The sequence below is a fragment of the Emys orbicularis genome, chromosome 17 (assembly GCF_028017835.1).
Source record: "Emys orbicularis isolate rEmyOrb1 chromosome 17, rEmyOrb1.hap1, whole genome shotgun sequence".
In the NCBI taxonomy this organism is placed as follows: Eukaryota; Metazoa; Chordata; order Testudines; family Emydidae; genus Emys; species Emys orbicularis.
In genome coordinates, this window is record NC_088699.1 from 8627633 (window position 1) to 8653724 (window position 26092).

General features: G+C 44.7%; 1 protein-coding gene and 1 non-coding gene across 3 annotated transcripts in view; both read right to left on the reverse strand.

The window, feature by feature from the left end:
* Positions 1-2097: 2097 nt before the first annotated feature.
* HNF1B (HNF1 homeobox B) overlaps positions 2098-26092 on the reverse strand; it is a 58243-nt gene continuing 34248 nt past the window's right edge. For both annotated transcript variants that reach the window (XM_065418277.1, XM_065418276.1), the window contains exons 5-9: positions 16329-16492; positions 11901-12033; positions 11087-11278; positions 8067-8185; positions 2098-2118 (exon numbers count right to left, since the gene is read on the reverse strand). In XM_065418277.1, the coding sequence (XP_065274349.1) occupies positions 2098-2118; positions 8067-8185; positions 11087-11278; positions 11901-12033; positions 16329-16492 (629 nt within the window). The remainder of the gene's footprint in view (positions 2119-8066; positions 8186-11086; positions 11279-11900; positions 12034-16328; positions 16493-26092) is intronic.
* LOC135891087 (U4 spliceosomal RNA) lies at positions 15090-15225 on the reverse strand. Its single transcript, XR_010562235.1, has one exon. It is a non-coding gene; the product is annotated as a U4 spliceosomal RNA (small nuclear RNA).

Genomic DNA, 26092 nt, shown 5'->3' on the forward strand with positions numbered 1-26092 from the left:
AGATGCTAGTTGTCTGATTTACGTTCTAGAGTGGTTAGCAGGATGGAGAAAAGTTCCAGTATCCCCAAACTTGGGAGTGAGGAGGACCCAGAAGAATTTGTTATTTGTGCGCTCCCCTGCTGGCTACTAGTAGATCATCTGGTCTCCTTGCCAAAGGCCTTAATTCTGGTCCCTCCGATGTTAAGGAAAGTTTTGTTACTGATTTCAAAGAAGCAGGATTAGACCCCAGTCTTCTGTTGAAATGAATTTGGAATGGGAAGAGATAAAAAATTGTTAGCCACGCACCCCTCCCAAATGGACCTTTTGCTTAATAATTCTACCCTTTTCCAGGAACTTTCTGTCTCAAATACCTCTACAGCCAACGAGTAAAGAACAGGCCAATACAGCACCTGCCAGTGCATCAATGGAAGGCAATGGAGATATGCCCTCAAAGCCATCACAGCCCCTTTATGGTCATTTTCCAGCATGTACATTTCTGGTTTAGGGCCAAATTGTGATACCTTTATCCATATTGGACTAAGTAGTACCTCTCACTATGCATAGTCCTACTGAATTCAAAGGCATTACTTGGTGAGCAAGACACTACTCAGTCTGAGTCATGGTATGACAATGAGGCCCTTAATGGCAACGTATCTGGCTGTCAGCATGAAACACTCACACTCCTGGCACTACAGATATTTTATCCAGTTGCAGAGGAGGGAAAGCCAGCAACAGGCTAGGAAGTGGCATCAGAACTATGCCCTTGGCTTGTTAATTGGAAAGGGAAAGTTAATAAGGCTTGCCCTACAATTACGTAAAATGTAAGATAACTGGCTTATATTAACAGTTTTTATTGAGCAGGAGACCAGGTGATATTAGACACCAAATCCCTTCTCACTTCCTGAGGTGATATTGGGATTTCACTTCTCACTTTTCCCCCCTGCTCCAAAGAAGATCAGGATTTCTCCAAACCCCTTTGGACGTGTAGAAAGTTCCCACTAAAAAGTGTGGTTACCAGCCCATTCAGGTACATAGCAGCAAATGCTACAGGCTTCCTTGAAAACTACCCACACCTGTAAGCTGAGAACTCCCAAAGCAGTCCACATGTTTTAATTCCCTCTTCCCTTGCCCCTAAACATTTTCACTCAAAATGCCTACATGTCAGGGAATATCATAAATTTTTGAGCTCTGCATATTGGCAATAGCCACCAGATGGATGGTGCATTTCATGGTCACTGGGTAGCCAGCCATTGGGTTATGTATTTCATTCCTGGTCCTTCACTAAATTTGGGTTCATATTTGTCTGGACTATTGACCAAACCACAATTTGTCAGCCTTTAGTAGCAGCTGTACAAAGGATGAGCTTATGTCTGTCCTCACAAACACTGGTTGATTATCATCGACTAGGCCCATGTGTTTCCTCATGATTTTGTTCATTTAAAGAAAGAAAAAAAAGAAAAACCTTCAGTTCTGACCTTTACAAAAAGAGAAATAAGAAAAATGTTGGCAATATATACAGGTGGGGAAATTGCACTTAATTACAGTAGTTTACATCCATTGGACAAAATTTACTTCTTTAATATAACTCTCTATTTATAGATGGAGATGGAAGGATCAGAGAGGAGAGAAGTTTATCTATATTTACAGTTTAATTGGCTCAGTTCAACAGAACATGCGATTCCTTCTTCCAAACTCCAAGTAACAGCTCCAAGTCTCATCAGTCTGTTTGGTGAAGGAATATAACTTAAATATGTTTGATCTTCATCTTCCTCTTCTGCCATCTGTACATTTTGTTCTTAATTTTCTCATGAGAGCCAATGCCCTCTCAAAGGCAAATACTTAAAATCCTCAAGACATCTCTTGGAAATACTGCGTGAAGGAAATGGAAAAGCACAGTCTCTGGGAGTAGGCACTTCGGTCCTGTCAAGTCACAGAAGGGTGGCTATTAAGTCTTGAAGCGCTAGCTCTTTTTCAGGTTAATGGGCGTCTCGCTATGGCACTAGACAAGCCGGCTGAGCTTCACTATGGCAACACCCCTCGGACTTCGTTGGTTACCGGCGTGATGTTGTGGAAAATAAGTTCCCGTTGCTAGGTGCAGAATAAGTGAGGTGTGGAACATCACCAGGCTTGCAGGGGACACTGGGAGGGAAAGAAACAGGATGCGTGAGTCAGAGAGCGTACAAAAAAATGTTGCAATGTGCAGAGGTGGAGTCACTGGACCTGGATGATTTTATGACACTCGGGATTGAGCTTTCAGGACCATTCAGGTGTTCATAAAACGTTCAGTGTGATACAGACAGTAATTCGTACGCTGCCTTTCCTTCCATAATATTATGGGAGCAGAACATTCTGTCCTGCACAAAGGCTCCAATGTGCCAAGCAACCTCAGCTCCACGGAGTTCTGCTCGTATTCTACACATCCCAGTAGGTCCGTTTATTGACCCAGGCTAAGATCCTCAAAAGTATTCAGGGACCTAACTCCCCTTGAAATGAATGCGAGTTAGTCACCTAAAGGATCTGGATCATAGAGATCAGTCCCGTTTATACCAATTCCCATTAGCCTCAATGAATTCAAGGGGAAAATACTCCAAGGTTGCAGATTGGGCCCGTAGCTCTTAGAAGATTTTTATGCAACCGGTACACTGGGGCCAATCCTGCCAGCTGACTTGGTAGTTAAGGACACTCATCGGGGCCTAATCCAACTCCCACTGAAGTCAGTGGGTGTTGGATCATGCCCAAGGTCTCAAGAGTTGCAATGGGGAACACAGTGGGAAAATAGTTTTCACGCCAGATGTTGCAAAAAAGGGCCTGTGTGTGCCCAGCCTATGGGAGAAATTGTTCCAAGACCAGTTCATTTGCCTTTGCAATGCTGCCAAGATCAGCCAAGCGTATGGAGATCTGCTGAGTAAATGCAGTCACACGAGTTAAAAGTTGCTTGGGGGGCAGCTCATGTTACATACAGGCCAGGAGTTATGACCCTCTGATGGCTTTCTTGTGACCTATGTAAAATGAGTTGAGGATCTCAATCCCAGATCCACACCAGTATTTAGGCTCCTAACTTGCTGGGCAGGTGTCCACTTCACATCATCCACGCAACTGGTGCTGCCTTACCAGCACTCTCAGCAGAAAATGGGTAATGGGACTCACTTCTTGCACCTAGAGGTGGTCCCTCCAGATCAGAGTTGAGGCATATTGACCACTGGGGAGCATAGGAGATGCTTGCCTTGCTGCTGCTTCTGCTGTGTGGCGGCTACACGGAGGACTGCTGTCTCTGGTTTGTCTCACCAGCACTGACTAGAGAGAAGACACGGTGTACAACATGCCCCTCTGCCATTTCTTTTCTCGTCTGCTCGGTTCATCCTCTCTCTTCCCGTCTCACCTCCCCAGCCCCACTCCTGACAAGGCGCATGCTGCATTTCAAGAGAAGCTCCAAAGGAGGGAGAGAGGTGAGAGCATACACTGAACCACTTGAACAAGGGCAGGAGGGACAGAGCTGAGCCCTTGGTGTATCTCTGGTTTTGGAAGCATTGGTCAATTATTTCCCACCTGGAGGTTCCATGATCCTTCACTCTCCACCCCCTCCCATCTCGCCTACTCAGTTCTTCAATTTTCAGATTTTGGGTGGAGAATGAGGAAGCCTGGGATGACCTTGTAGATTCAGTGAAACATCATAACAGGGAGATAAGGAGCCGCCAGGAGGCCTCTAGGACATGTCATTAGGGATGGGCCTCAGAGCTATCAGATGTTTGCTAATGCAATAAAATGGTGGCTCAGCCTTAAGTGTTGTCAAAGGAACTTATTTACCCCTTCCAAGTCTAAACATAAACATCTGATAAGAGCTCAGCAGTGTGGTGCTCAGAGCTGAAGCTGGCGAGCCCAGCCCAAAGGGGTGGCTTAACCGCTTAACATAGCATTCTGCACTGTTGAGCAAGAGACACTGGCGGTGTTCCTCTTCCTGCTTCCCAGCAGGATGGGGATAGAGCCCTGCAACTGGTCCAGGAGAGGGAGGGCCACAGTATAGCTCAAAGGGCAAAGCCTACCACCAAGCTACATAGATAAGCCCCATCCACTTTTGCTCAGCTGGAAGGATCCTGTGAGAGGCTAGGAGAGGGAAGCTAAATCACGGATAGGCTTCGCATTAAATCTCGCCTTCGAAATGTCTTAAAATCTTATAAATACAGGAATTTGCATTAGGCATTTCAAACTTTCCTGAGAAAGGAGCACCCTGGCCTCCCATTTTTATTGGTCTGTCAATCAATACAGATTTTTCCATCCTGATCAAGTCTAAACAGTGGCATTTACCTATTTAGGAATGGGAGTGGAGACCATTTGGGGCATGCCCTCCTTCTAGCCCTGCTCCACACACACACTGAACTCCTTCCAGATACGTTTCTTCTTTTGCACCCATTCTCTTCCTCTTGCAGCAGATATTATAATGCTCTTCACCACATACCACCACCACAACAGCGGCTACCAAGAAAATGCTAGGCTCCTCCTCCTACTTCGACCTATTTAAGCCACTGCTTGTATGCGCCACTCTCCACTATTGGCTGGGATAGTCAATCTGCTCAAGTGCATAAAGTTCCTTCTACTGACTGCTCTGGCAACAGGCCTCAACCCAAGGTAGGGTGACCAGATGTCCCAATTTTATAGGGACAGTCCAGATTTCTGGGTCTTTTTCTTATATAGGCTCCTATTACCCCCCACCCCCGTCCCGATTTTTCACACTTGCTATCTGGTCACCCTAACCCAAGGAGATGTAAGTTTTGGAGATGAAGGTTCTAATTCTCATCGCTGTGTATGTGCAATGAGTAGGTGGCCATGCTGTCTTATGCATTCAGCTGTGGATGGATACGAAGCTAGTTTAGCTCTGGGCCTTGTGCATTTAAGGTGAGTGTGTCTACTTGCACGTGGCTTGGCACAGAACTTTACCATGGGAACCACTAGCATTATGTTTTCAACATCAGCGCTCATATCCTTCTGAACACTTAGAGCAAAACTCCAGTTAGCAACCAGTGTGAGAATGGGGGTCAAAAGGAGCACTGTAAAATGACATGTATGAGATCAGGACACAAAAACCTTTTTATTGAACAAAGCCTTTTGACTCTTTTTGTCATGTCAAAATAGAGCATAAATCGGTCAAATGATCAGCTGGTATCCTAGGGCCTGATCCAAAGCCCCCATGTAGGGAAAGGCTCCCACTGACTTCCCTGGGTTTTGGAACAGTCCCTTGATGTCTTCTCTTCAGAATTCTGCTCCCCTCTTGCTAAAAGCAGTAGGTGGCAATGAAAAAAATATTCAATGATGTTTAAGATGAAAATTATTTCTTGCCTTTGCCGCTAACGGTCAAACGGTGTTTGCAGAATGGATCATAGAAAAGCAGGCCTATCTATGCAAACTTGGGCCTGGACACTTACTAATGAGCTTTGTTTGGGACGGCTGAGGGTGAAATGTATTCCAGTGCACAGACCCTTGCATCACTCAGCTCCCACTCTAGCCCTACTCTTGTGGACTTAAAATGGGACTTAAGTGGTTCACTTGCCTGGTGCCGGGCCTGTGCCCATAGAGAAATTTCATTCTATGCTCAGTACAATTTGCACGATCAGGTGCTATGGTTGGGTAACGTGGTATTTGCTGATTATGCTCAGCACTTGTTTGCATGGGATAAAACAAGAGTACATTAAAAAAATTCAAGTAAAATAGTGTGTGTGTGTGTGGGGGGGGGGAAACGAGTGGCTTGATTATCTTGGCCAGCCATGCTTCAAGGTAGGCTGATCATTCTCTCCAACGAAGGGCATAAGCCATCATTAGGCTCCATGACAGGCCTAGCGGGTAGCATCGTGCGCTATTTTGATTAAAAAGAACATTTCCTGTATTCAGAGGGCTTGTTTCAACAAGCAAGCATCAAAGTCAACTAGGGGTAAGCCAGAATAATTAATCAAGAGAGAAGTTAGGGCTGAGCGCACACCAGATGGATTGATAAAGGCTTTCAAAGGAAATGGTATTCCCTAGGAGTGCTGATGCGCCTGATTGCCCGACTGATTGAGATTTGTGGGCACAGATAAATGTTTTCCCTGCACACTACAAAGAGTGGGAAACCTGACAGGAGTCGCAGGGGCAGTGGGATTTGGAATTACACTTTCACCTTCCATTTTGTGAGAGAAAGGTTCTGTGGCGGGTCCCACACCCGGGGCCAGATCGTCAGCTGGCATAAGTGTATCTCCATTGACTTCAAAGGAGCTCCGCCAAATCACACCCACTGGGGATCTGGCCCACTGACTCCAATGGAGCTGCATCAGTTTACACCAGCTGTGTGTCTGGGTCATTGTACTTGGTCTTACACAATCCTGTTTCTTTCATTTTTTTTTTTATGGTGGCAGAGCCTTCCCTTTGCCATCCTCGGAGGGAAACTTTAAGGGCATCTGAAAATGAACCCGGGCAGCAATTCCAAACATTATTTGCTGTGCATTTGTTGCAAAGATTTTTCTCTTCCCACCGTCAGAGCTTAGCAAAAAGAAGTTTATCTGGATACAAGTTCAAGGTTGTCTCCTATTTATCTAGTAATCGATAAGGGCCACATATTTCCCACAGTCCCCAGAGCACTTTTTTTTTTTTTAAAAGGGCTATTGTCTGATCTGGACACTAAAAATGTAGGGCCTGATTCACCTTCACTGATGTAAATCTGGTGTGACACCAATACAGATTTGGGGGCTGGGGACCAGATTCACAGCTGGTATAAATCAGCATAGCTCTATTGACTTCACTGGGTTGTGACAGTTTTTAACAGCTGGGGATTTGGCCCAATAACTTCAATGCTGATACACACAAGCTGAGGATCTGGCCCCAGATTCCGATCTCATGTCCACTCATGTACATTTAGTGTAACTCCAATGACTCTGACAGTTACTCTGGCTTGTCTCGCTTGCAGTTTAGAGCCGGTCTCTCAATATAATCATTCAATGTCATTTTCAGTAAGCCTTGAATGACACCAAAAAGTCATTTTGATTCAAGGAAGTTAAATTGACTTTGATGGAGTTATGCCAGAGATGAACTTGGTCCATTGACTTTGCTGCATTTATCAAAGGCTCTACACACAACCTTCAAAAGACAAGCCTGGGAGCTTGAATTCATAACTTTGCTAGACACTAAATAACATGGTCTTCATAAAGACACGGGATTTATGACTTATTAAAACAATCTGTAACCCACTAATCTCCCTCTTTATCCTATGACTACATGGGTGTTAATGGGCCACTCCATCTTAAATGGTCTTGGAATCTATGTGTTAACTACTTATGCTAAACCATCTGTTCCATCTTGTATTTAGCTGGGACACTGAGTATCTTTCCCAGACCTGAAGAACTCTGTGTAGCTCTTTCACCACCAGAAGTTACCTCACCCACCTTATGCTTTTTAAAACAAGTCATAATAAACCAGCACAGCTTGGTGTTACATCCTCATGCTGGTCATTTTTGGGGCCAGGTTTTAAGAAGAAAATGAACTGGATTCACAATGGGTGACAGGTGTTGGGCTGAGAGCTCTGGAGAGTGGAGTGAAGTCCTCCATATATACACTGAATAGCACAGCCCAAGCCATGCAAGGACAAGCTTTCCCCTACACAGATCTGCCAACATGCCTTAACTCTGCACTGGGATCACATATAGAGGTAGGTGGATCACTCCCTCTCCACAGCCCATTCACGCTGGGCCCTCTCCTTTGAGTCTGCCAGTAAGAATGCCAGTTACCAACATGGACACTTGTGCACTGTGAACAATCCTGAGACCACCCATTAATTTCCACACAAAACATTCAGCTGCTGTGGTTTATATAATGGGCCGGTATTTAGGGCTGAATATCAAACACTATCCATAAATAGAAACACACAGGCCTTTGGATCAGCTTTTGTGAATGCTGGTGTGGTCCCTGAATATCACTCTTAGAACAGTGGAGCTGAGAAGCAGACACTGGGGTCTATTCACCACCAAATGTATTGGCTTAAACTCCCATTAGCAGTAGCAAGCGTACCAGGGAAGTACACCGTTCACACTGAGAGAATCCTATCCCACTTTCCCAGTATGCGCCATTACCTGTTTATTGGAAGACATATTGGTTAATGTACTGATGCTGCTGGTATCTGTGACCACCATGGCTGATGGAAACCGGGAAGTGTGGGAATACTGGGGAGGCTCCTGCTTGTGTGCATACACTATGAAAATGAAGGAGACAGACAGCAATCATATAAATGCCAGCTACAGTCTTCATGCAAATGCAAAGCAGTCAAGCCAAAAAGTTTCCAACACATTTGTGGGGGGTTTTTTTTGTTTTTGTTTTTTGTAAAAACAAATAAGGAGGAATGCTCGGCGTCCTCCTTAGAGGTCTGGAGAATCCACCTGGTTTCTCTGCAGCAGCATTTGGAGAGATTAAGGGTTAAAATGGCATGGTTTGATCCAACAGCTGAAGACCCTCAAACCACTTTCTGGGAGGCCATTCTGCTGGAGAACCAAATGCACAAACAAGACAATGAGCAGGAGTGCTGGACAAGAGCATTGGAGGCAGCACAGGCAAATATCCTAGATGAAGTCAATGGGAGTTTTGTTTACCAGGCTGACCAGGAATGGAAATGCCTGAATTAAGAAGCAAGCTCTTTGTCCAGCTGAAAAGTGTGAAGCAACTTCCCATCCTGTTCTCCTCAGCCAGAAAAAAGGTAAAAACAAATTCTTAACTCTGGTTAGTTTTTGACCAGCCTTAACAACCGTTTGATAGAAAATTGGGTTTTCAGCTAAATTTTTTTTTGCAAAAAATGTCTGCTCTCTGAAGAAATTTTTGATTTTTCATCAAATAATAGAATTCCCCAAAACTGAAATATTTCAGTTATGAAGTGCTGCTGCAGTGCCTCATGGGAGTTGTAGTTCAGGTTCCTCATGCTTTAATTCTTCTCTATGGCTGGTCTCCCCAGACAAACTTCATCTCCCATGATGCACTACTACCATATAACTGCCATAATGTACTACCTCCTCTCATCAAGAAGAGACCATGATGCATCCTGGGAGATTTAGTCTAACCAGGGACCCTAGTGGAGAGAGGAATGGATGCACTAGGTTCCTGAGCTTCAGCTCCCATGAGGCACCACAGTGGTATTTCACAATCTAACTATTTTAGTTTTTGGACAAAATATTTTGCTGAAAATCCACATTTTCTGTGCAAAACAAACACACACCCCACCTCCTTTTCTGACCAGCTTTAGTGTTTAGCAAGATATTCCATCTGCTGCTGCTGTCAAACCTCAGTTCGAGGACCTACACCTCTACCCCGATATAACGTGACCTGATAGAACACGAATTTGGATATAACGCAGTAAAGCAGCGCTCCGGGGGGGCGGGGCTGCGCACTCTGGCAGATCAAAGCAAGTTCGATATAATGCGGTTTCACGTATAACGCGGTAAGATTTTTTGGCTCCCGAGGACAGCGTTATATCAGGGTAGAGGTGTATGTTATAATCACCAACCTGCTGGCCAAGGAGAACTGGAAGAGTCTTCCCCTCACAGTCTCTGCTGCTCCTCAGTTGGCCAAAGCCTTATTGTTTAATTACATGAGGCCCCTGCCTGCCTGGTAAAACTAAAAGCCGGGAATAAAGGCCATGTATTCCATTTGGCAAAACAGATCGTTAGTCACAAGGACTAGGCAAGGTGTTTTAAAAGATTTGTTGTTAAGCTTGAGTACATGCTACAGGTAAACTACACCTGAAAATTTAGTAAACATAACGGGAGCATACACTAGTTTACAATTAGACTGGGGTCTTGGAGAATAGTAAAACTGCAGTTCACTTATATTATGCAATTAGGCATCTCAACTGCATTGTACATTTAAGCATCTTACAGAACACAATTCCCCAATAATTTGGGGAAGGAAACCCTGGACACACAAGATTTCTTATTCTAATCTAGGTCATAACGTATTTTTAAATTTTTTTTAAATGATCATGAGAGTGTAAATGAATCAGGCACAATCTGAAAATTGTTGTTCGTAGAACTGTAATATGAGAAAAGCTCAACTGAAAAAAACATCAACAGACATAAAAACAAAGGCATCATTTGCAGAACATACGGGTAGTTCATCCTCCCCCACATACCTATGTTCTAACTTCCTCCCCAAAGTGCAAAGACCATAATAAGTAAAATGAAATGGTTGGGAATGTCAAGGAGACTCAGGGAGTTAGGCACCTAAATCCTATGGACTTTTACTGACTCCCTTTGAAAGCCCTAGCCAATAAATACAGCCATACGGAAAAAAAGTTATCATCTGCTGCCTGCCCAAATGTCCACAGAGCTAAACCTGTTTGTTTTTCATCACCTGCCTGGCCCCCTAACTCCAATGATCATGTTGAGTGCACCTTAAAAGGGTGGTCCTATCAATTGCAGTTAGAGAAGAACTCAAAATCTCCTTGGATAGCACAGTGCAGGCAAGCACAGGCGCTCTGGGGACACAAACAGAAGATCCTCAACCAAATTCTGCTCTGGTGTAAATCCGGAAAAACTCCACTGACATTATACTGAATTTACGCCTGTGATCGAGAGCAGAATTTGGCTCCTGGACTTGCAGACCGAGTATGAAGGAATAAGTTTGTGCAGCGGGAAGGTGCACTCTGTATTCTAAAAGAGTAGCAAATACATGTACTATGGAAGGGTGAGCTGGGAGGGGTGTAACAATGGGCAGTGGGCAACATTAATTGCCACGTGTTGGCGCCCTCTGATGAAAGCTGAGTCATTTCCTCATATAGTCCTGAAAGGTGAAGTTCGGGTGTTTTCATTCCCCTGATGCTCTCTGGGATTCAAAATTCTTCCATGGTGCACCTTTTTTATCTGACTGCTTTAGTGCTGGAGAGTTTGCGATTCCCCCATGAATCAATCTACTTTGGAAAGGGAATGTCCTAACACCTGCAGGAGAAGATGACGCAGGTCATGAGTTAGAACCAACTAGCCGGAGGGGTAGAGAGGGCAAGGAGGGGAGAAAGCACAGTTAATTCAAAATGTATTTATGACAATTGGCAATTATAATGCAGCTAAATCCTTCCCTTCAGACCTCAACAAATACCTGACAAGATCCTTACTGTGTGAATTCTGCAGCTGAGTCACTGTGGCCATAAAAGGCTGCTGTGTCATATGGCTGGGCGACTGTTGCATGAGTGGCTGTTGATGAGGACTGTGTAGCTGCTGGGAAAACTGGACTGGTTGTAAAGCTGCCAGACTTCCGGCAACACTGTTGATAACAGGGACGCTCTGCGCCTGGGAAGTATTTAGACCTATGAGAACAGAGGAGAACGAAACAACATGTCAAGATTTCAGTGCCGGTGGAATCAGAAACAGAGACGGCTGCTGCAGTGGAATAAAAATCGAGATGAATGTTATCTTCATACATTGGAGATACCTACAAGGGTTGTGCTGTACACGGTCTGCTTCTATCTGCAGTACAGCAGGGTGTGCAGTAAAATCAAAGGGTTTTATCCCCCTCTCAAATACATCTGTTTTCACAGGTTTCAATGGAGTTCCTCCTAGTTTATGCCCAGAACAGCTGGTCAGATCAGGCCCTAAACACTCTGGGTGAAATCCTGGACCCGCTGAATTTAATGGCAAAACTCCCATTGACTTCAACAGGGCCGCTGATTTCACTCACAGCACATAGCCACTGCTTTCCTTCCCCTCTGAACTTGGTGGCGAAACACCATAGCACGTGGCAAAAGACCACAAAGTGCGTTAGTGCTGGGAGCAAAGAACATTACTGTACCCAGCTGGAACTACGGAGGAGGGGGAATTCAGAGCTGCAGAACGGAGTTACTCGCATACTGCTTCTAAACATACCAGCCGAGGGGATAAAAGCCCTATCAACTGGAGTGTACTGAAACTAGAGCACGGTGAGGCACTTACTTTGCGCGATTGCCATGACGCCAGAGAGCGGTGTCATGATGAGGTTCTGAGACTGTTGTGGGTTGTGATGGGGCAAGCTGTGGATATTGGTCAGGGTACTTACAGGGGGCAGCCCACCTCCCGAAACAGAGATCTGTCAAGAAACCAAAAGGGACAACAGATGTCAGAGGCGCAATGGACAAAACCGCTTCTAGTCAAATGAAAGTGACTTTGGCTAGGGCCAGCCATACAGAAATGACTCTCTTCATGCATGACTAGGCCATTTCACAAAAAAGACAAGCAAAATCATCTCATGGAAAGTGACCCAGTCAGTCGGGGGGAAACCACCATTTATGTCAGTTGGGAGCTCTCTGGGGCAGGAACTCTCTTTTTGTTCTATGTTTGTACAGCGCCTAGCACAAAGAGGTCCTGATCCATGACTAGGGTGACCAGATGTCCCGATTTTATAGGGACAGTTCCGATTTTTGGGTCTTTTTCTTATATAGGCTCCTATTACCCCCCACCCCCGTCCTGATTTTTCACACTTGCTGTCTGGTCACCCTATCCATGACTGGGGCTCCTAGGTGCTACTGCAGTAGAAATAGTTAAATAAACCACAGCAGCAACAGTGAGAGGCATTTCAGGAAACCTGCTTCCACTGCTCCCATCAGTCTACCAGATCCTAAATTTTGGATCCTCAAGTCACGCTGCAAAAACTCATCTTTTTTGCTCAGGCCTTTTCTGAGTAAACAGCAATGTCGCCAGTTCTTGAGAGTTCATTGCAATTTTCTTGGTAATTAGTGTTTTATTCTTAAAGCCGCAGATCCTGGAGTCATGTGATTATGGGAGAACTTTCATTAAAAAAAACCACAACAACACCAAAAACCCAATAACTTTCTAGCCCTCATGGTTACAAAGGAAAGGTGGAAAATTCGAATCATAAAGGTTAAAAATACAGAAGGCAAAGAACAGATCCCACATGTATTATTTTTTTAAAAATTCATTAATTTTTAAGCCAGTTTCATCATTTTAGGGGGCCAGACTCATGATTTTTGAATGGCTGCAGCTGGCAATACTGAAACAGGCTATATGGTGGAGGAATGCTAGTTAAGTGAGTCTGGTTAGGTTTAGGCTCCAATTCAGCAAGGTACTTAAGTAAATGCCCAACTTTAAGCATGTGACTTGTCTCATGGAGTTCAAGGGGACTGCTCATGTGCTCAAAGTTACAACACATGCTTATGTGAACGTCTTGCTGAATCGAGGTCTTGATGTTTCGGACAGCGACTCAATTGTCCATACATGGGTGCCTAAAATGAGGTTATTTAGGCCTGGTCTAGATGGGAGATATGTCCCAATTACAGCCATCAATATAACTGCACTACTGCAACCCCCTGGTGCAGACAAGGCCAACTGCTTGACACCACAATAAGCTTTCCCAGTGCATATTGTGGCTTTCCTTGTCTACAATGGTGAGGGTTTGCACCAGTTTCTGAAATTGGGGTCCCTGATGCAGGCAAGGATTCAAATACCTAAATAAAACCAGTCTGATTATCAGAAGTGCTGAACATCCACAAATTCCACCGACATTGATGGGAGCTTCAGGTGCTCATCCCTTTGAAAAATCAGTCCACTTTTATTTAGACACCTCAGTGTGGATTTAGACACACTTTGGGGTTCCAGGTGTGAAATTTTTGGTCTCGGTTTGCAAGTGTATCATGCACATCCGAGCTTGAGATGGGCCTTGCTTTAATTGAAACAAACATATCAATGCATTTCAGAGCATGAGAATGAGTCAGATTTTCTTATCCAGTATTTTCCCTTTTCAAAAAGTTCTTCAAGGCCAGCTTACACCACAGCAGGTGTGCAAGTCAAACAATCAGTCACAAAACCATGGAACTCTTGCAGTTTGAGCTAATTTCAAACTTGAGATTAGGACCAAAAACTTGAACCAAAAGAAACAAGCTAGAGATCACATGACGAAGAAAGTATTCAAACCACATCATTAAAACAACCCTCCACTGAGTTTTCCATAGCTGTGATGGTAAAAGGCAATGAAGGCTCATAAAACAATGACAAGCCCAAACTCCTGATAGGTTCAATAGCATGTGCCTCAAAAAAAACAAAACACAACATTATTTTAAGCTGCAATGACTTCCTTGGCTGTTGTTAATTTGATATGGGATATTAGAGAAACATGTTTACTCACTGGAAACCACAGCCCACAGCATATTTGTGTTAAATAACTTGCAAGCACTAGCTAGCTCTGCGGAGGAGATCAGAAATAAACTGGATGACAGCTCCATACTAATGGATGCCCATAAATGTTCGGTGCTATGCATCCTGCACTCAGTGGGGCTGGTTGAGCACTGCGTCAAGCTGGGTAAAAAGCTTTTACTGCTGTGCATGTTTCTGTGATGGTTAAAATCGGTTCCGTTTCAACTGTAACTTGTTAAATTTCAAACAAGCACCGTCGTGCTTTCCCCCCATGCAGCCCCTCACACTTGGGAGGAGCAGCCTGTGAACATCTGCAAAACTACCTCATTGTCCTCCTCCAAATGCTTCCAGAAAGCTCACCTTTGCTGTGATGGCTACAGAAAACTTGGTAACAGTTAGGCAGCTGGAGTGCAGAGACCACTGGCTACCATCCTGCTGACCATCTCATCTAATTGTGCTTCCTCCATGTGTCTGTCTGTCTATGCACCTGCTGTCTCTCGTCTTACATGGAGACTGTAAACTCTTTGGGTCAGGGACGGTCTTTATTCCATTTGTACAGCGCCTATCACCACATACTTCCTCTCTGTGACTGGGGTTCCTAGCTGCTATTGCAATACAATAAAATAAATAATATGTTTGGGCTACTACTTCAGAATACTCTCCTGACTTTTAAAAGGAAAGGCTCACAATGCCTTATCAGTCATTTTGTCCATTTGATTTTTAATGCCTGATGTGTCATCTATTCTTCTGGATTATTTTTTATGATTATTCGTGATCTGCTTAGAAATGCATGTCCCAAATTTTGGGGGCACGTGAAATCTGAACATAGGGGGGTCGTGTGCAAAATCCAGATCTCTCTTTGCAGTGAGACAAACCTAATGTTCGGATCGAAAGGCTTTTACTGTAGGAAGTTGTTAGGAATCTGGATTAAGATAATGTATCTTGGGCCCACTGATATTTATTACCATTGCCACATACAGTATCTTTTTTCAAGGCTCTCATTAGGGAAGTACTTGAAGCCAGTTCCCATTGTCCTAATCTACACAGCAGAATATTGGGAAAAGTTTTCAACTAGCAATAATCACACCTCAGATTAACCTCATTGGCTATGATACTGCCAGTATTTCAAAAGCCTGTGTGTGGGCCACCATCCTGTCTCTCTCACCAACAGAAGCTAGTTCAATAAGAGATATTACCTCACTGATCTTGTCTCTCTAATACCGTGGGACCTCCAGAGTTAAATGCATAAGCTGCTACAGCTTGAACTACAGAGCCTTGTTTACTGGGTCTGTAACTAGAGCTTGGCATTTTCAAAATGTTAAAAAATAAATTGGATCAGACCAAAGGCTGAGGTTTTTTTGAAATTTTTTGGAAAATTGAAGTTGAAAAAAATTTTCATTTTGGGTCAATCAAAATATTTTGTTTAGCTATCCAACGTTCTGAACTGGTTTTGAAGGTCTTAAAAAAAAGAAGAGATTATTTTGATATAAAAAAGCCCTTTCAAACTGAAAAAAGGAAAAACATTTCAATTTTTTAAAGATTTTCAGACAATTAGGTGAAATCGACATGAATTCGCAAAATGTTTTGGTGTCACCAAATCTGTATTTTGCCCCCCCCCCCCAAAAAAAAAGAAAAAGAAAAAGCTTTGGCCCAAACTCTTCCACTCAGCTTGAGCGGTAACAGATTCCTATCCTCTGTGGCCCAGGTGCAGAGTGGCCCAGTAACACACATTGAGCAGCAGATTGTGTGTGTGTGTGTGTGTGTGTGTGTGTGTGTGTGTGGGGCGGGGGGGGGGGTCAGAGAGGGGAAGGGGCTTGCTTGTAAAGAAACTGCTTCCCTGGTGAAACTTAGAACTTTGGAGGGCTTAAGAAAAAAAATAAATGAATGAGCATTTTATCAACACGAATGTCATCGGCAGCGAAAAACAAACAGTGATCCACCCACTGTGCTACTTTACAAGGCATTCAATCAATAAAATGAGAACGGGCCTGTGTCAGGTTTATTGGCTGGGTTCAGACCGTACACCACTACCTACGGTCAGAGCGCTGCCTTTGACTCCTGGCAGCTGGGATTTTTTTTTACCCCGCCCCTCCCACCTCCAGCCCTACAATGCTTCATTGTTTAACGTGGGCCTTGTGTGAAACTAAAAAAAAAAAAAAAAAGTCTTGTTTGTTTTGCCTGCTGGGCCCTCTTATCTTATCAGCTTTGGAGCTACAATAGGCCAGGTGTACTCACCATTTTACCATCAGGCGAGAGTAAATTGTGGCCTGGGTCCAACCCTGCTGGAGAAACCTGCTGTAGGACGGACTGGCTGGTGGTCACCATGGTGTTGTTGCCATGGTGACTGATTGTCGAAGAGGAAGTGACCTCATTGTTCCCCTGCTGGCTGTATCGGACTCCTGCAAAAACAAGGCCAAGTGCAGTGTGTTAACAACCCCTATCTGCCATACAGTCATAGGGTTGCCAACTGTTTAATTGCACAAACCAAAACACCCTTGCCCCGCCCCTGCCCTTCTCAGAGGCCCCGCCCCTTCTCCAAGGCCCCGCCCCCTCTCACTTCATCCCTCCCCCATTGCTCTCTCTCCCCCCCAACTCACTTTCACCAGGCTGGGATGGAGCTGAGGGGTTCGGAGTGTGGGAGGGGGCTCCAGGCTGAGCCTGGGGCAGGGGATTGGGATGCACAAGGGCTGTGGGGTGCAGGAGGGGGCTGAGGCAGGGGGTTGGGGTGCAGGAGGGGGTGGAGGTGCAGGAGGGGGTGGGGGTGCAGGCTCCAACCGGGCGGTGCTTACCTCGGGCAGCTCCCGGAAGCGACCGGCATATCAGCTCCTAGGCTCAGGGGTGGCCAGGTGGCTCTGTGCGCTGCCCCTGCCTGCAGGCACCACCCCCGCAGCTCTCATTGGCTACGGTTCCCGGCCAATGGGAGCTGCAGAGTCGGCGCTCGGGGTGGGGGCAGCGTATAGAGCCCCCATGGCCATCCCTGCATCTAGGAGCCAGAGGGACATGACGGTTGATTCCGGGAGCCGTAGGGAGCCTGCCTTAGCCCCTCTGCACTGCTGACCAGACTTTTAGCAGCCTATTAAAATCCCCCAGATTGGTTTCAGTAGCCTCCGGGAGATCGATTCCGGGAGACTCCCGGCCAATCCGGGAGGGTTGGCAACCTAGTCAAAGCATTTTCATTATATACGGCAGGTTAAAACAGCAGCAAACAATCAGTCAGCATGATATGGTGACGTTTCTGGGGAGAAAAAAGGACATTTTTCACGGCTTTTATTTAAAATAAATAATAATAATAAAAGACACCAGGGATAAAACTCTTCCGATACTGCACTGTCAGAGACATCTATACATCCGTTACCAAGGCAGCCACGATACTTCATGATCTTGTTGCTCTGTGTCTTTGTTACTAGTCTTCCGTGTGCGCTTGCAAAAACACCAGGCTTCATTACTGGTGTTTTCTTACAAGAACCACACGAGAGGGGCTCAAGTGGGATCTAGATTCCTAACACTCCGAAGCTCACGAGAAAGAGCTCTTCAGAGCCAGAAATTTGCTTTGGGCCTGTTTTATCTGAACCCACAATGTTTGAGGCAGGGGGAAAGTTGGGGGTAAGTTTTGGGTTTGCTTCATCTCTCTAATCACGGACAACAAAAGCAGTGAGAGCAAGACATTGGGAAAGGGGCTTGACATTTTTTGCGCCTTAGTTCTGCTCAGTTGTGTCTTCTATCTCAGAGTGGTTTGGTTTGTTTCGCACTTACTTTCTCAGCCCTGGTTTGAATCAATTTAATTTGCTTTTAAACCTCTCATTTTGATGGCACAGACGTAGGAATTCTGAAGTAAAGGCAGGACTGTTTGGGCTGCTCATTCACATGCAGTTATCCATAATGCTCTTCCTTCTAGCAAACAGTTACACCTCTACCTTGATATAACGCTGTCCGCGGGAGCCAAAAAAATCTTACTGCGTTATAGGTGAAACCGCGTTATATTGAACTTGCTTTGATCCACCGGAGTGCGCAGCCCTCCCCCCCCCCCCGGAGCACTGCTTTACCGCATTATATCCGAATTCATGTTATATCGGGTCGCGTTATATCGAGGTAGCGGTGTACTTCAGAACCATGTTAAAGAGTCAGAGAAAACCGGTGATGCACGGAATCCGGTGCTACGCGCTTTGCTAGCAGAATTGGGGACTGTTTCTCCCCTGTCTTCCTAAATTCAGGTTAGCGCAAAGTTTCCAAGGTGCCCTCAGGCAGGTCTTAATTGCACCTGCAATTTGTTTTTCATAATTATTTACATGTGTAAATCAGACAGTTGGATGTCTCGCCCCCCCCCCCCCCCAATTTGTGCATGCAAGTGCCATTCCTATGTGCAAATGCAGCATTTTGCATGCAAAAAAGCCAGCAACCAAAACGCAGAGGGCAACTGTAAACCACGTTGCTTTAAAATATATGTTGCTGTTGTTGCATTTGGATTTGCTTTTACACCACCTGTTCTTTTCGACAGGTTATCCACTACTCTGCAGTCACGCCATCTATTGCATTAGATCAGTGACAGGCAGAATGAGAGTGCTCAGAATATGCGCAACACGGTTTAAGCCTGTCTAATTGCACTTTATGCAACATGTATTCGTTGCTGGGCTGAGAGCCGTTTCAGGGCTGTAAAACCCTTGATGGAGAGCTTTTGTGCAAGGGACACCTTTCCACAGATGTTTACAACCTTCCCTCCCCTCCCTCTCCCCTCCAAACAGTAAAAGCTAGAAAGCCAACAAGAGAGAAAGTACACAATGCGTGCTGACAGGCTGGCATGCACCCAGGAGTCAAAGGCCCCGCATTTATTTTACTGTCAGTCAAAGTTCTGTCCCCAAATGGGTTGTAAAGACAACCTCAGCGGAGAAGGCCAAAGCTAGTCAAGGACTCGCAGGGAAGCACATGGAAAAACGATGTCACCTCTGATCTAGTCCCAGCTGCTGTTATTTAACTGCAGACTTGACAGCAGGCCTGGGGACTGACACAGGAAGAACCCCAGCACTCACTTCCCAGATTCCCCTGCACCCAGTTCTTATGTCACTAAAAATGTTTTTAATTTTAGTCCTGGTGCAAGTTGCCAGGCTGGCACCCTGGTGACTCAAGGCCTCTATTTATCAGCACAATGGAGAGTGGCCGAACAAGATTCATCACCTTGTTCCACCTATGACCGCCCCTCTCCCTGTGGCTGCGATCTCTCAGGGCAAGAGGGCATCCCATGTCAATTCAGTTCTTGGCCTTGCTATCTCGGACCCCGATCCTGAGGTGAGATCTGTGCAGATGTACCCCAACACCGTCCAAGAGCACCACTGGCTTCAATGGGGTCTGTGTGGGTGCAAAGGTTCACCCACTGGGGAGCCAGTTGCAGTGTGCCCTTCACCCTGGTATCTGTGCCTCGCTGGTGAGACAACCCACCGACGTGCCAAAGAGAATTACTTGTCATGATGTTTTGAAATGACATGGACACTCTCCCACTCTCCCAACCAGGATAGGAACCCCCTCCCCTCAACTAGGCTACAACTGCAAACAAGGTATCATACTCAGGAATCTGTCAGTGTTTATGACAACGTTTAAAAAATGGCTGACAATCAGGGCCAAAAATTAACTTCAGTTTTCTGGGTAAATATCAGGGTTAATATTGGAGATCAGGAGGACAGAAAAAAAGCACCAAATAAGAGAAAAATAAGAGTATTGAAAGTCAAAGCAGTTTAATGTATGGTTTACATACATTAACAGTACATACACATATGTACACACATCCATGCATGCATATGTATCTTCCACTACGTTTCTTTACTTTAGCAGACGGCCTTGCATTTACACTTCGACTAACTTATTAGGAACACATTTCCTAATGTTACGTATTGGATTTTCTTACCATAGTCAGTCTTTTCATCCACTTGCGTGGTCTAAAATTTGGGCAAAAACCAAGAGTCTACGCTGCGATCACGACTGCAGCTTGAGTTGACATACCTGAGCTAGCCAGCCTGGGTCCCAGAGCAGCGAAGCCATAGCAATCCATGCTTTAGCATGGGCTAGCCAGCGAGTAATTACCCAGGGTTCTGGACGGGCCATGCTTAAGCCTGTGCTGTTACAGCTTCACCGCTCCAGGACCCAAGCTAGCAACATTAAAGCTAGCTCAGGTACATCTACTCCTGCCCCAATCAGGTCCCAGGACTGCAGCATAGACATACCCACAGTTATAGCTATAGATACATCTGGACACAGTACTGGTTTGGACTGTGAGGTGAGTGAATCTGTGTCCCATGAGATGACTATTCCTCCCTTCTGCCCCCCCATCTCCTGATTCTCTCAGCTATCGAAAAGTCTTCCTAGCAGCCCAGCGCAGTCTGGTTCTGACTTCCTTTCCAGGCTTTTATGAATCACGTTTCCGCTCCGGACTCAGTCCTGAGACACTTATGAGTAACAGATCGTGTCAGGGAAATAAAAGAATGACAGCTCCAGAGGGAAGAGGACATCTCAGCCCATCAGAGTCTACATGCACCAACGATCCAGTCTGGAGTTAGCACAATGCTTCAGTATAAATATATTTAATCTGGCTAAAAAAATCCCCTGCATTGATAACCTGCAGTGTGTCATTGGAAGGCATCTACAGCAGTTCACAAATAATTAACTGAGGAAACCCACTGGAAACAAAAGCCGCTTTTACAAGGCCGCCTTGACAAATGCGGCATAAAAGCCATTTATTATAAACAGTCAAGCACTACATATAACAAGCAGGTTTAAGACACTCTCTTGGGAGATAGAAGTGACTGCTTGTGACAGGTACAGGACCGACAGCCCTGGAGCCTCATTGCCTCTGTCTGTCCACAGAACAGATGCATCTCTGCTGCCCATGCTGTAATTGCCTCGCCATTGTGCCTCAGCCCTGACTGAGAGGAACAACACCTCGAAAGGGGTTCAGTCCCAGGGCCCGTTCCATCCTTAGCCTCTGTGCTGAGACCCCAGTAAGAAAGCTAGTTAGCACCAGCTGAGGTGCAGAGTCCTGTCCAGTAAGAAACTGGAGTGAGACCACCAACTCATTCACACAGGCCACCGCAAAGCTTTGAGATGTGACAAATATTGACAACATAGCATCTGTCATTGCCAAGAATCCGACAGGTTCTTACAAACATCTTTGAAAGGCTCCAAGTTAGAGCTAGGTGAAATTTTTTAGCCAAACGTTTTTTTCCCCACCAAAAAAATAAAATAAAAATAAAATCCAGATTCAGGTCAACTGCAATATTTTGCAAATTCATGTCAAATTCACCAAAATCGTCTCAGTTGATAATAACTCACCCCCCCCCGCCCAAAATTCCAAGACATTGAAACATTTTATTTCGACATTTTCAAGATGAAACATTTTGATTTTGCAATTTGAAAAGACCTTTTGTTTTGTAATGCACTTCAATTTCATTTAAAAAATGCTTTAAAAAGCTCAAAAACCAAACAAAACATTTTGGTTTTTGGTCGAACAAAATGCATCATTTGCTCTGTAACTTTTTTTTTTTTTTTTTTTAATGTTTTGTTTCACTGAAAATTTCAAAAAAATTTCATTTTGGGTTAACAGTAAATATTTTGCCCTCGATTTTTCAGAATGGCCAACAAACCAATAAATAATAATAATAAAAATCAGTTATTTGTACAGCTCTACTTCAAGTCTCATTACCATCCTGCCCCCTCCCCCCCCCTGCTAACCTACCTACTACCTACCTTCCTTTCTTAAATGACCTTGTGCCACCGCAAGGGCTGTGATTGGGAGCTATGGACAAATTGTAGGAGAGATGATTGCAGCTTTGCCAGGACATGTCACAGCATCGTATGATGGCTACACAACATCGTAAATCCTGAATCTGACAGATACTGAAGTGACAAGGAGTTGTGAAAATATCAGGCTCTTCATGTGAAAAGGACCCAAGGAAATCACCACTGTCCTAAGCATTTAGGGCACCTTAGTGGCAGCCCTGTGTAAATTAGAAAAATAAGATTCCCTACAGTCCACGTGGAAGGCAGCTGCCCAGCTGCCAACTCTAAAATGTTCAATTTGCAGACACATCAGGTGGCTTAAGTGCAGCTCTGGAAACCTAGTAGATTTCTTTGTGAGATTTCTGATACTCCTGCTTCCGGACAGAACCTAGCAGTACAGATGTAGCAAAAATGAAAGATAACGGGGTGGTTGGGGATGACAAGGGAACTTATAAAAACTTCACAAGAAATTTGAAAAAGTTTGGGCAAAGTTTCACGTTGGTCATTATTTCAACCAAGGGGAGAAAAGGTTCAAGGGTCACAATGTGGGTTAGTTCAACCACAAGTCAGTGGGCTTGATGCAGAAATCAATGGGTAAAAGTCTAAGAACTAAATGATCATCAATGGTTCCTTCTGGCCCTAAAAAAAAAAATCTATGAATCAATGGTGGTGAAAGAAAGAAAAATGAATGATGGTGGATTATAATTATCTGACATGACATTTTTCCTCCTGAAGGATCCCAAAGCACTTTAAAAATTAGCATAGAAATGTAGGGTTGGAAGTCAACTTTAGAGGTCATCTAGTTCATCACCACCCACTGAGGAAGCACCAAAATGACACATATGCACCCACCCACCACCTAAATGCAACCACCTCTGGAGAAAATCTGTATGATTCATCAAACACTGCCCAACAAACGAGTGCAGAATGAACATGAAAAGGCCTCTCTCTCTTTTTCTTTAGATGTTCAGCATCAGCTGGTTAAACATGTTGAACAGTTAGGAATCCTCCTGTGATGACTTTGGCTCCTGGTTTTTCCCCAGCAACTCTCCCATCCCTGATAATAGAAGAATGTTCTTTGGCAGGTAGACATTTGCCAGTCTGAGTGACTGTCCCAGCCACGAACCGGGTAAACATTACTCAACTAAAGCACTGTCACACGCATTCTTGTCCTGTATTCCTAACCTCATGCAAAGTGTGTTCCAACTGCTGTTGGGTCAGAAAATCTGACAAATTATTTGAACAATGGGAGGGGAGATAAAACCAAGAAGGGGGGAAGCTATATTTAAAAAAAAAATCTATAAATGATAGACAGCTCCTGTTTTCTTTAGTAGGAAGCAAAAATACAATTTGGTTCCTTATGGAAAAGCCCCATCTAACTTGCTAGGGAGCAAACCAATAATGTTTTATAGAAATGTAATAGGGTTCTATAGAAATTATAAAATACTACAGGTTTTTAGAGTAGAGAATGAGTGTCTTTCTAGAGGTTTAAGAAATACTATAATATTCTGCAGTAGGGATATTATTCTCTGTTAAATCCTAGACAGTTGTTTCAATCTTTATTAAATATAGTAGGGTTTTTCCACAAGGACTGATTCTGTTACAAACACAAAAATCACAATATTTCCAACCCTGGGTCTCAAAAATCATGTTTCAGCCCCCCCTCCCCCCAATAATGTGATTGGCTTAAAAATTATATATTTTTTAAATGATGCATTTGGGGTTCTTTTTATTTGCCTTCTGGTTTTTGAGCCTTTAGAATTCATATTTTCAAGCTTTCTTCTGCCCCTGTGAGGGTGAGAAGCTTTGTTTTAAGTAAAAAACAAAAAACGGAGACTCTCACATAATCACATGACTCCAGGTGCTGGGGCTTTAAGAAAAACACCAAATCTTACAAGACTTACAAGAGCATGTAAAAATCCACCTGAAACTGGTGGGTATCCATGCCTCCACTGCCACTACCCAGAATGGCTACATTTATATAACTATTTATACTCCAGCTAGCTTGCCGAGAGCTAGCAGGAGTACGTGTATGTGATGAGGACAATCATACCCCTAGCTTTTAGGTGGGCCCTGCACCATTGAAATAAAGCGTAAGGTGCAGCCAGGTTGTCTAAGCCTGGGCCTAACTCAGTTCTTCTCTTGGCTCTGACAAGGCTGTCTTACTGACCTTTGGGAAGCCTTGGATTTCCCCTTCCACTCAATGGGGATAATTACTATCAGTTATGCAGCACCAATGTTAGGCAGATACTTTCACTTACTTAGGTGGATTAAATATGTAATGTCTGTAAAACACTGAAAAGTGCTGGGATTATTATTATTAACAGTGTCCCCTAAATATCTTGATTGGCTTTTAGCACCCAAGAGCGCTCAGTAGTTTTAGAGCAGAACACAGCGTTCTTAGCTATGTTAGTATAAGAAGCCTAGTAGAAGATAGCCATATTTTATGCTTTGCCCAGGCAGCCTCCATGCTCATAAGGCGTCTCCCACAGTCATTCACCCACTCACTATTTTCTCCTCACATACTTATTGAAAGGTTTTCACAATGCCCCACGAGAAGTGAGTTTGTAACATAGTTCGTGCAAACAGGAAACACAAATCCATGCTCATTTATCCCCACCCAGGGACTGCCCAGTACATCCACGCTAAAATGTTCTCTGAGTGGCTATGGATTTTGAGATCCCTTAAAGGGGCCGGATTTTCAGAGCATGGGTGCTCAGCACTTCCGGAAAATCAAGGCCTTTAAGTGGCTCAGATTGGGCACCCAAAAATGGAGACATCCACAATCACTAATCCCCTTTCTGAAAAATCCTCCTTCTAGCCTGTAAACGGTTTGAACCAGGGACTGTCCTATGCTGAGCTCATTGCAGGTGTTCAAAGGACACAGGATTCATTAGAATCCTAGAAACATAGGGCTGGAAGGGACCTCCTCATCTAATCTAGCCCTCATGCTCTGGTAGGATTAAGTATGCCTCCAGTGGTTCTCAAACTTTCAAACTGGTGACCCCTTTTACACAGCAAGCCTCGGAGTGTGACACTCCTTATAAATTAAAAACACTATTATAAATGATGGAGGTGAAGCGGGGTTTGGGGGTGGCAGCTGACAGCTCCTGACCCCCCATGTAATAATCTCGTGATCCCCTGAGGGGTCAAACCCCCCAGTTTGAGAACCCCTGGCCTAGACCATCCCTGGCATATCTTTCTCTAACCTGTCCTTGTGTTTGGTATGTGATCGTTTGGAAATTCTGTGATCTTTGCCATCCTGTGATCTTTGCCATCAGCTAGAAAAATCAAAAGCTATCTTGCAAACACAGCAGCTGTTTTCTGCCCCAGAACGTAATGCTTTCCACTCGCAAAGGCTTGGGACAGAGAAGGCCCTCAGAGATCTTCCTAATATAGTCAGAGTTCATGGTTTATGGAAAGGTCGGACAGCTTTTGTAAAGCTGGATCAATTGTTCCCTCTCCCCCCGCCCCCCCTTGTTGTTCCACAGCTTGAAATAGCTCCAGTGTAAAGAGATTTATTTCTCCCCCTGTCTTCCCTCCCCACCACCCCACTGCAGCCTGCGATGATAGGAACCTGCATAAGAATCACTGTCCATGGGCTTGTGCTTTTAGTAGCGCTATCCCCATAATATAAAAGTCTGTTTATTGGACTTGGCTATTGTTTGGCCACCAACTTGTACAGCCTGTGAAATGTTTTATTGGCTTTTCCGTGTTTTCTAGGCCAACTAGCCCAGCATCAGCTCCAGCCCAACCACGAAAACTTCAGCCCCTGATGGCCTTTAACCACAGGCTTTCGTTAGACTAAGGCCTTAAGAGGCAGATTCCTTCAGCACTAGGTTTGACTCAGGATAAGCAGCCAATTCAATGACCTACGAGGAGGAGCGCAGCAGAGGCAAGAAGCTTTCCACTGCTGAAGATTTAAGTAAAGGCAGCCATCAGGTGCAGGTTACGAGACAGAGGTGGGGGCAAGGATTTGGGGGATGCTGGACTCCACACCCAGGGTCATAGGACTGAGTTGAACCCTGAGGTGGGGAATTTTCCTGTCTCTGTTTTGCTTAGATAACTCATTTCACTCAGCGCGCATGTCACTCAGAAGCCTGGAGCTTCATGAGCCTTGGGGAGCTTGGGGGTGGAACCTGGAAGATGGTTTGCAATGGAAGATGGTGAGTTTCACTTGGCTTTGAACATTCCACATCGCTCCAGCAGTGCATTTCAGGTCCCAAGAGGAGACTTCA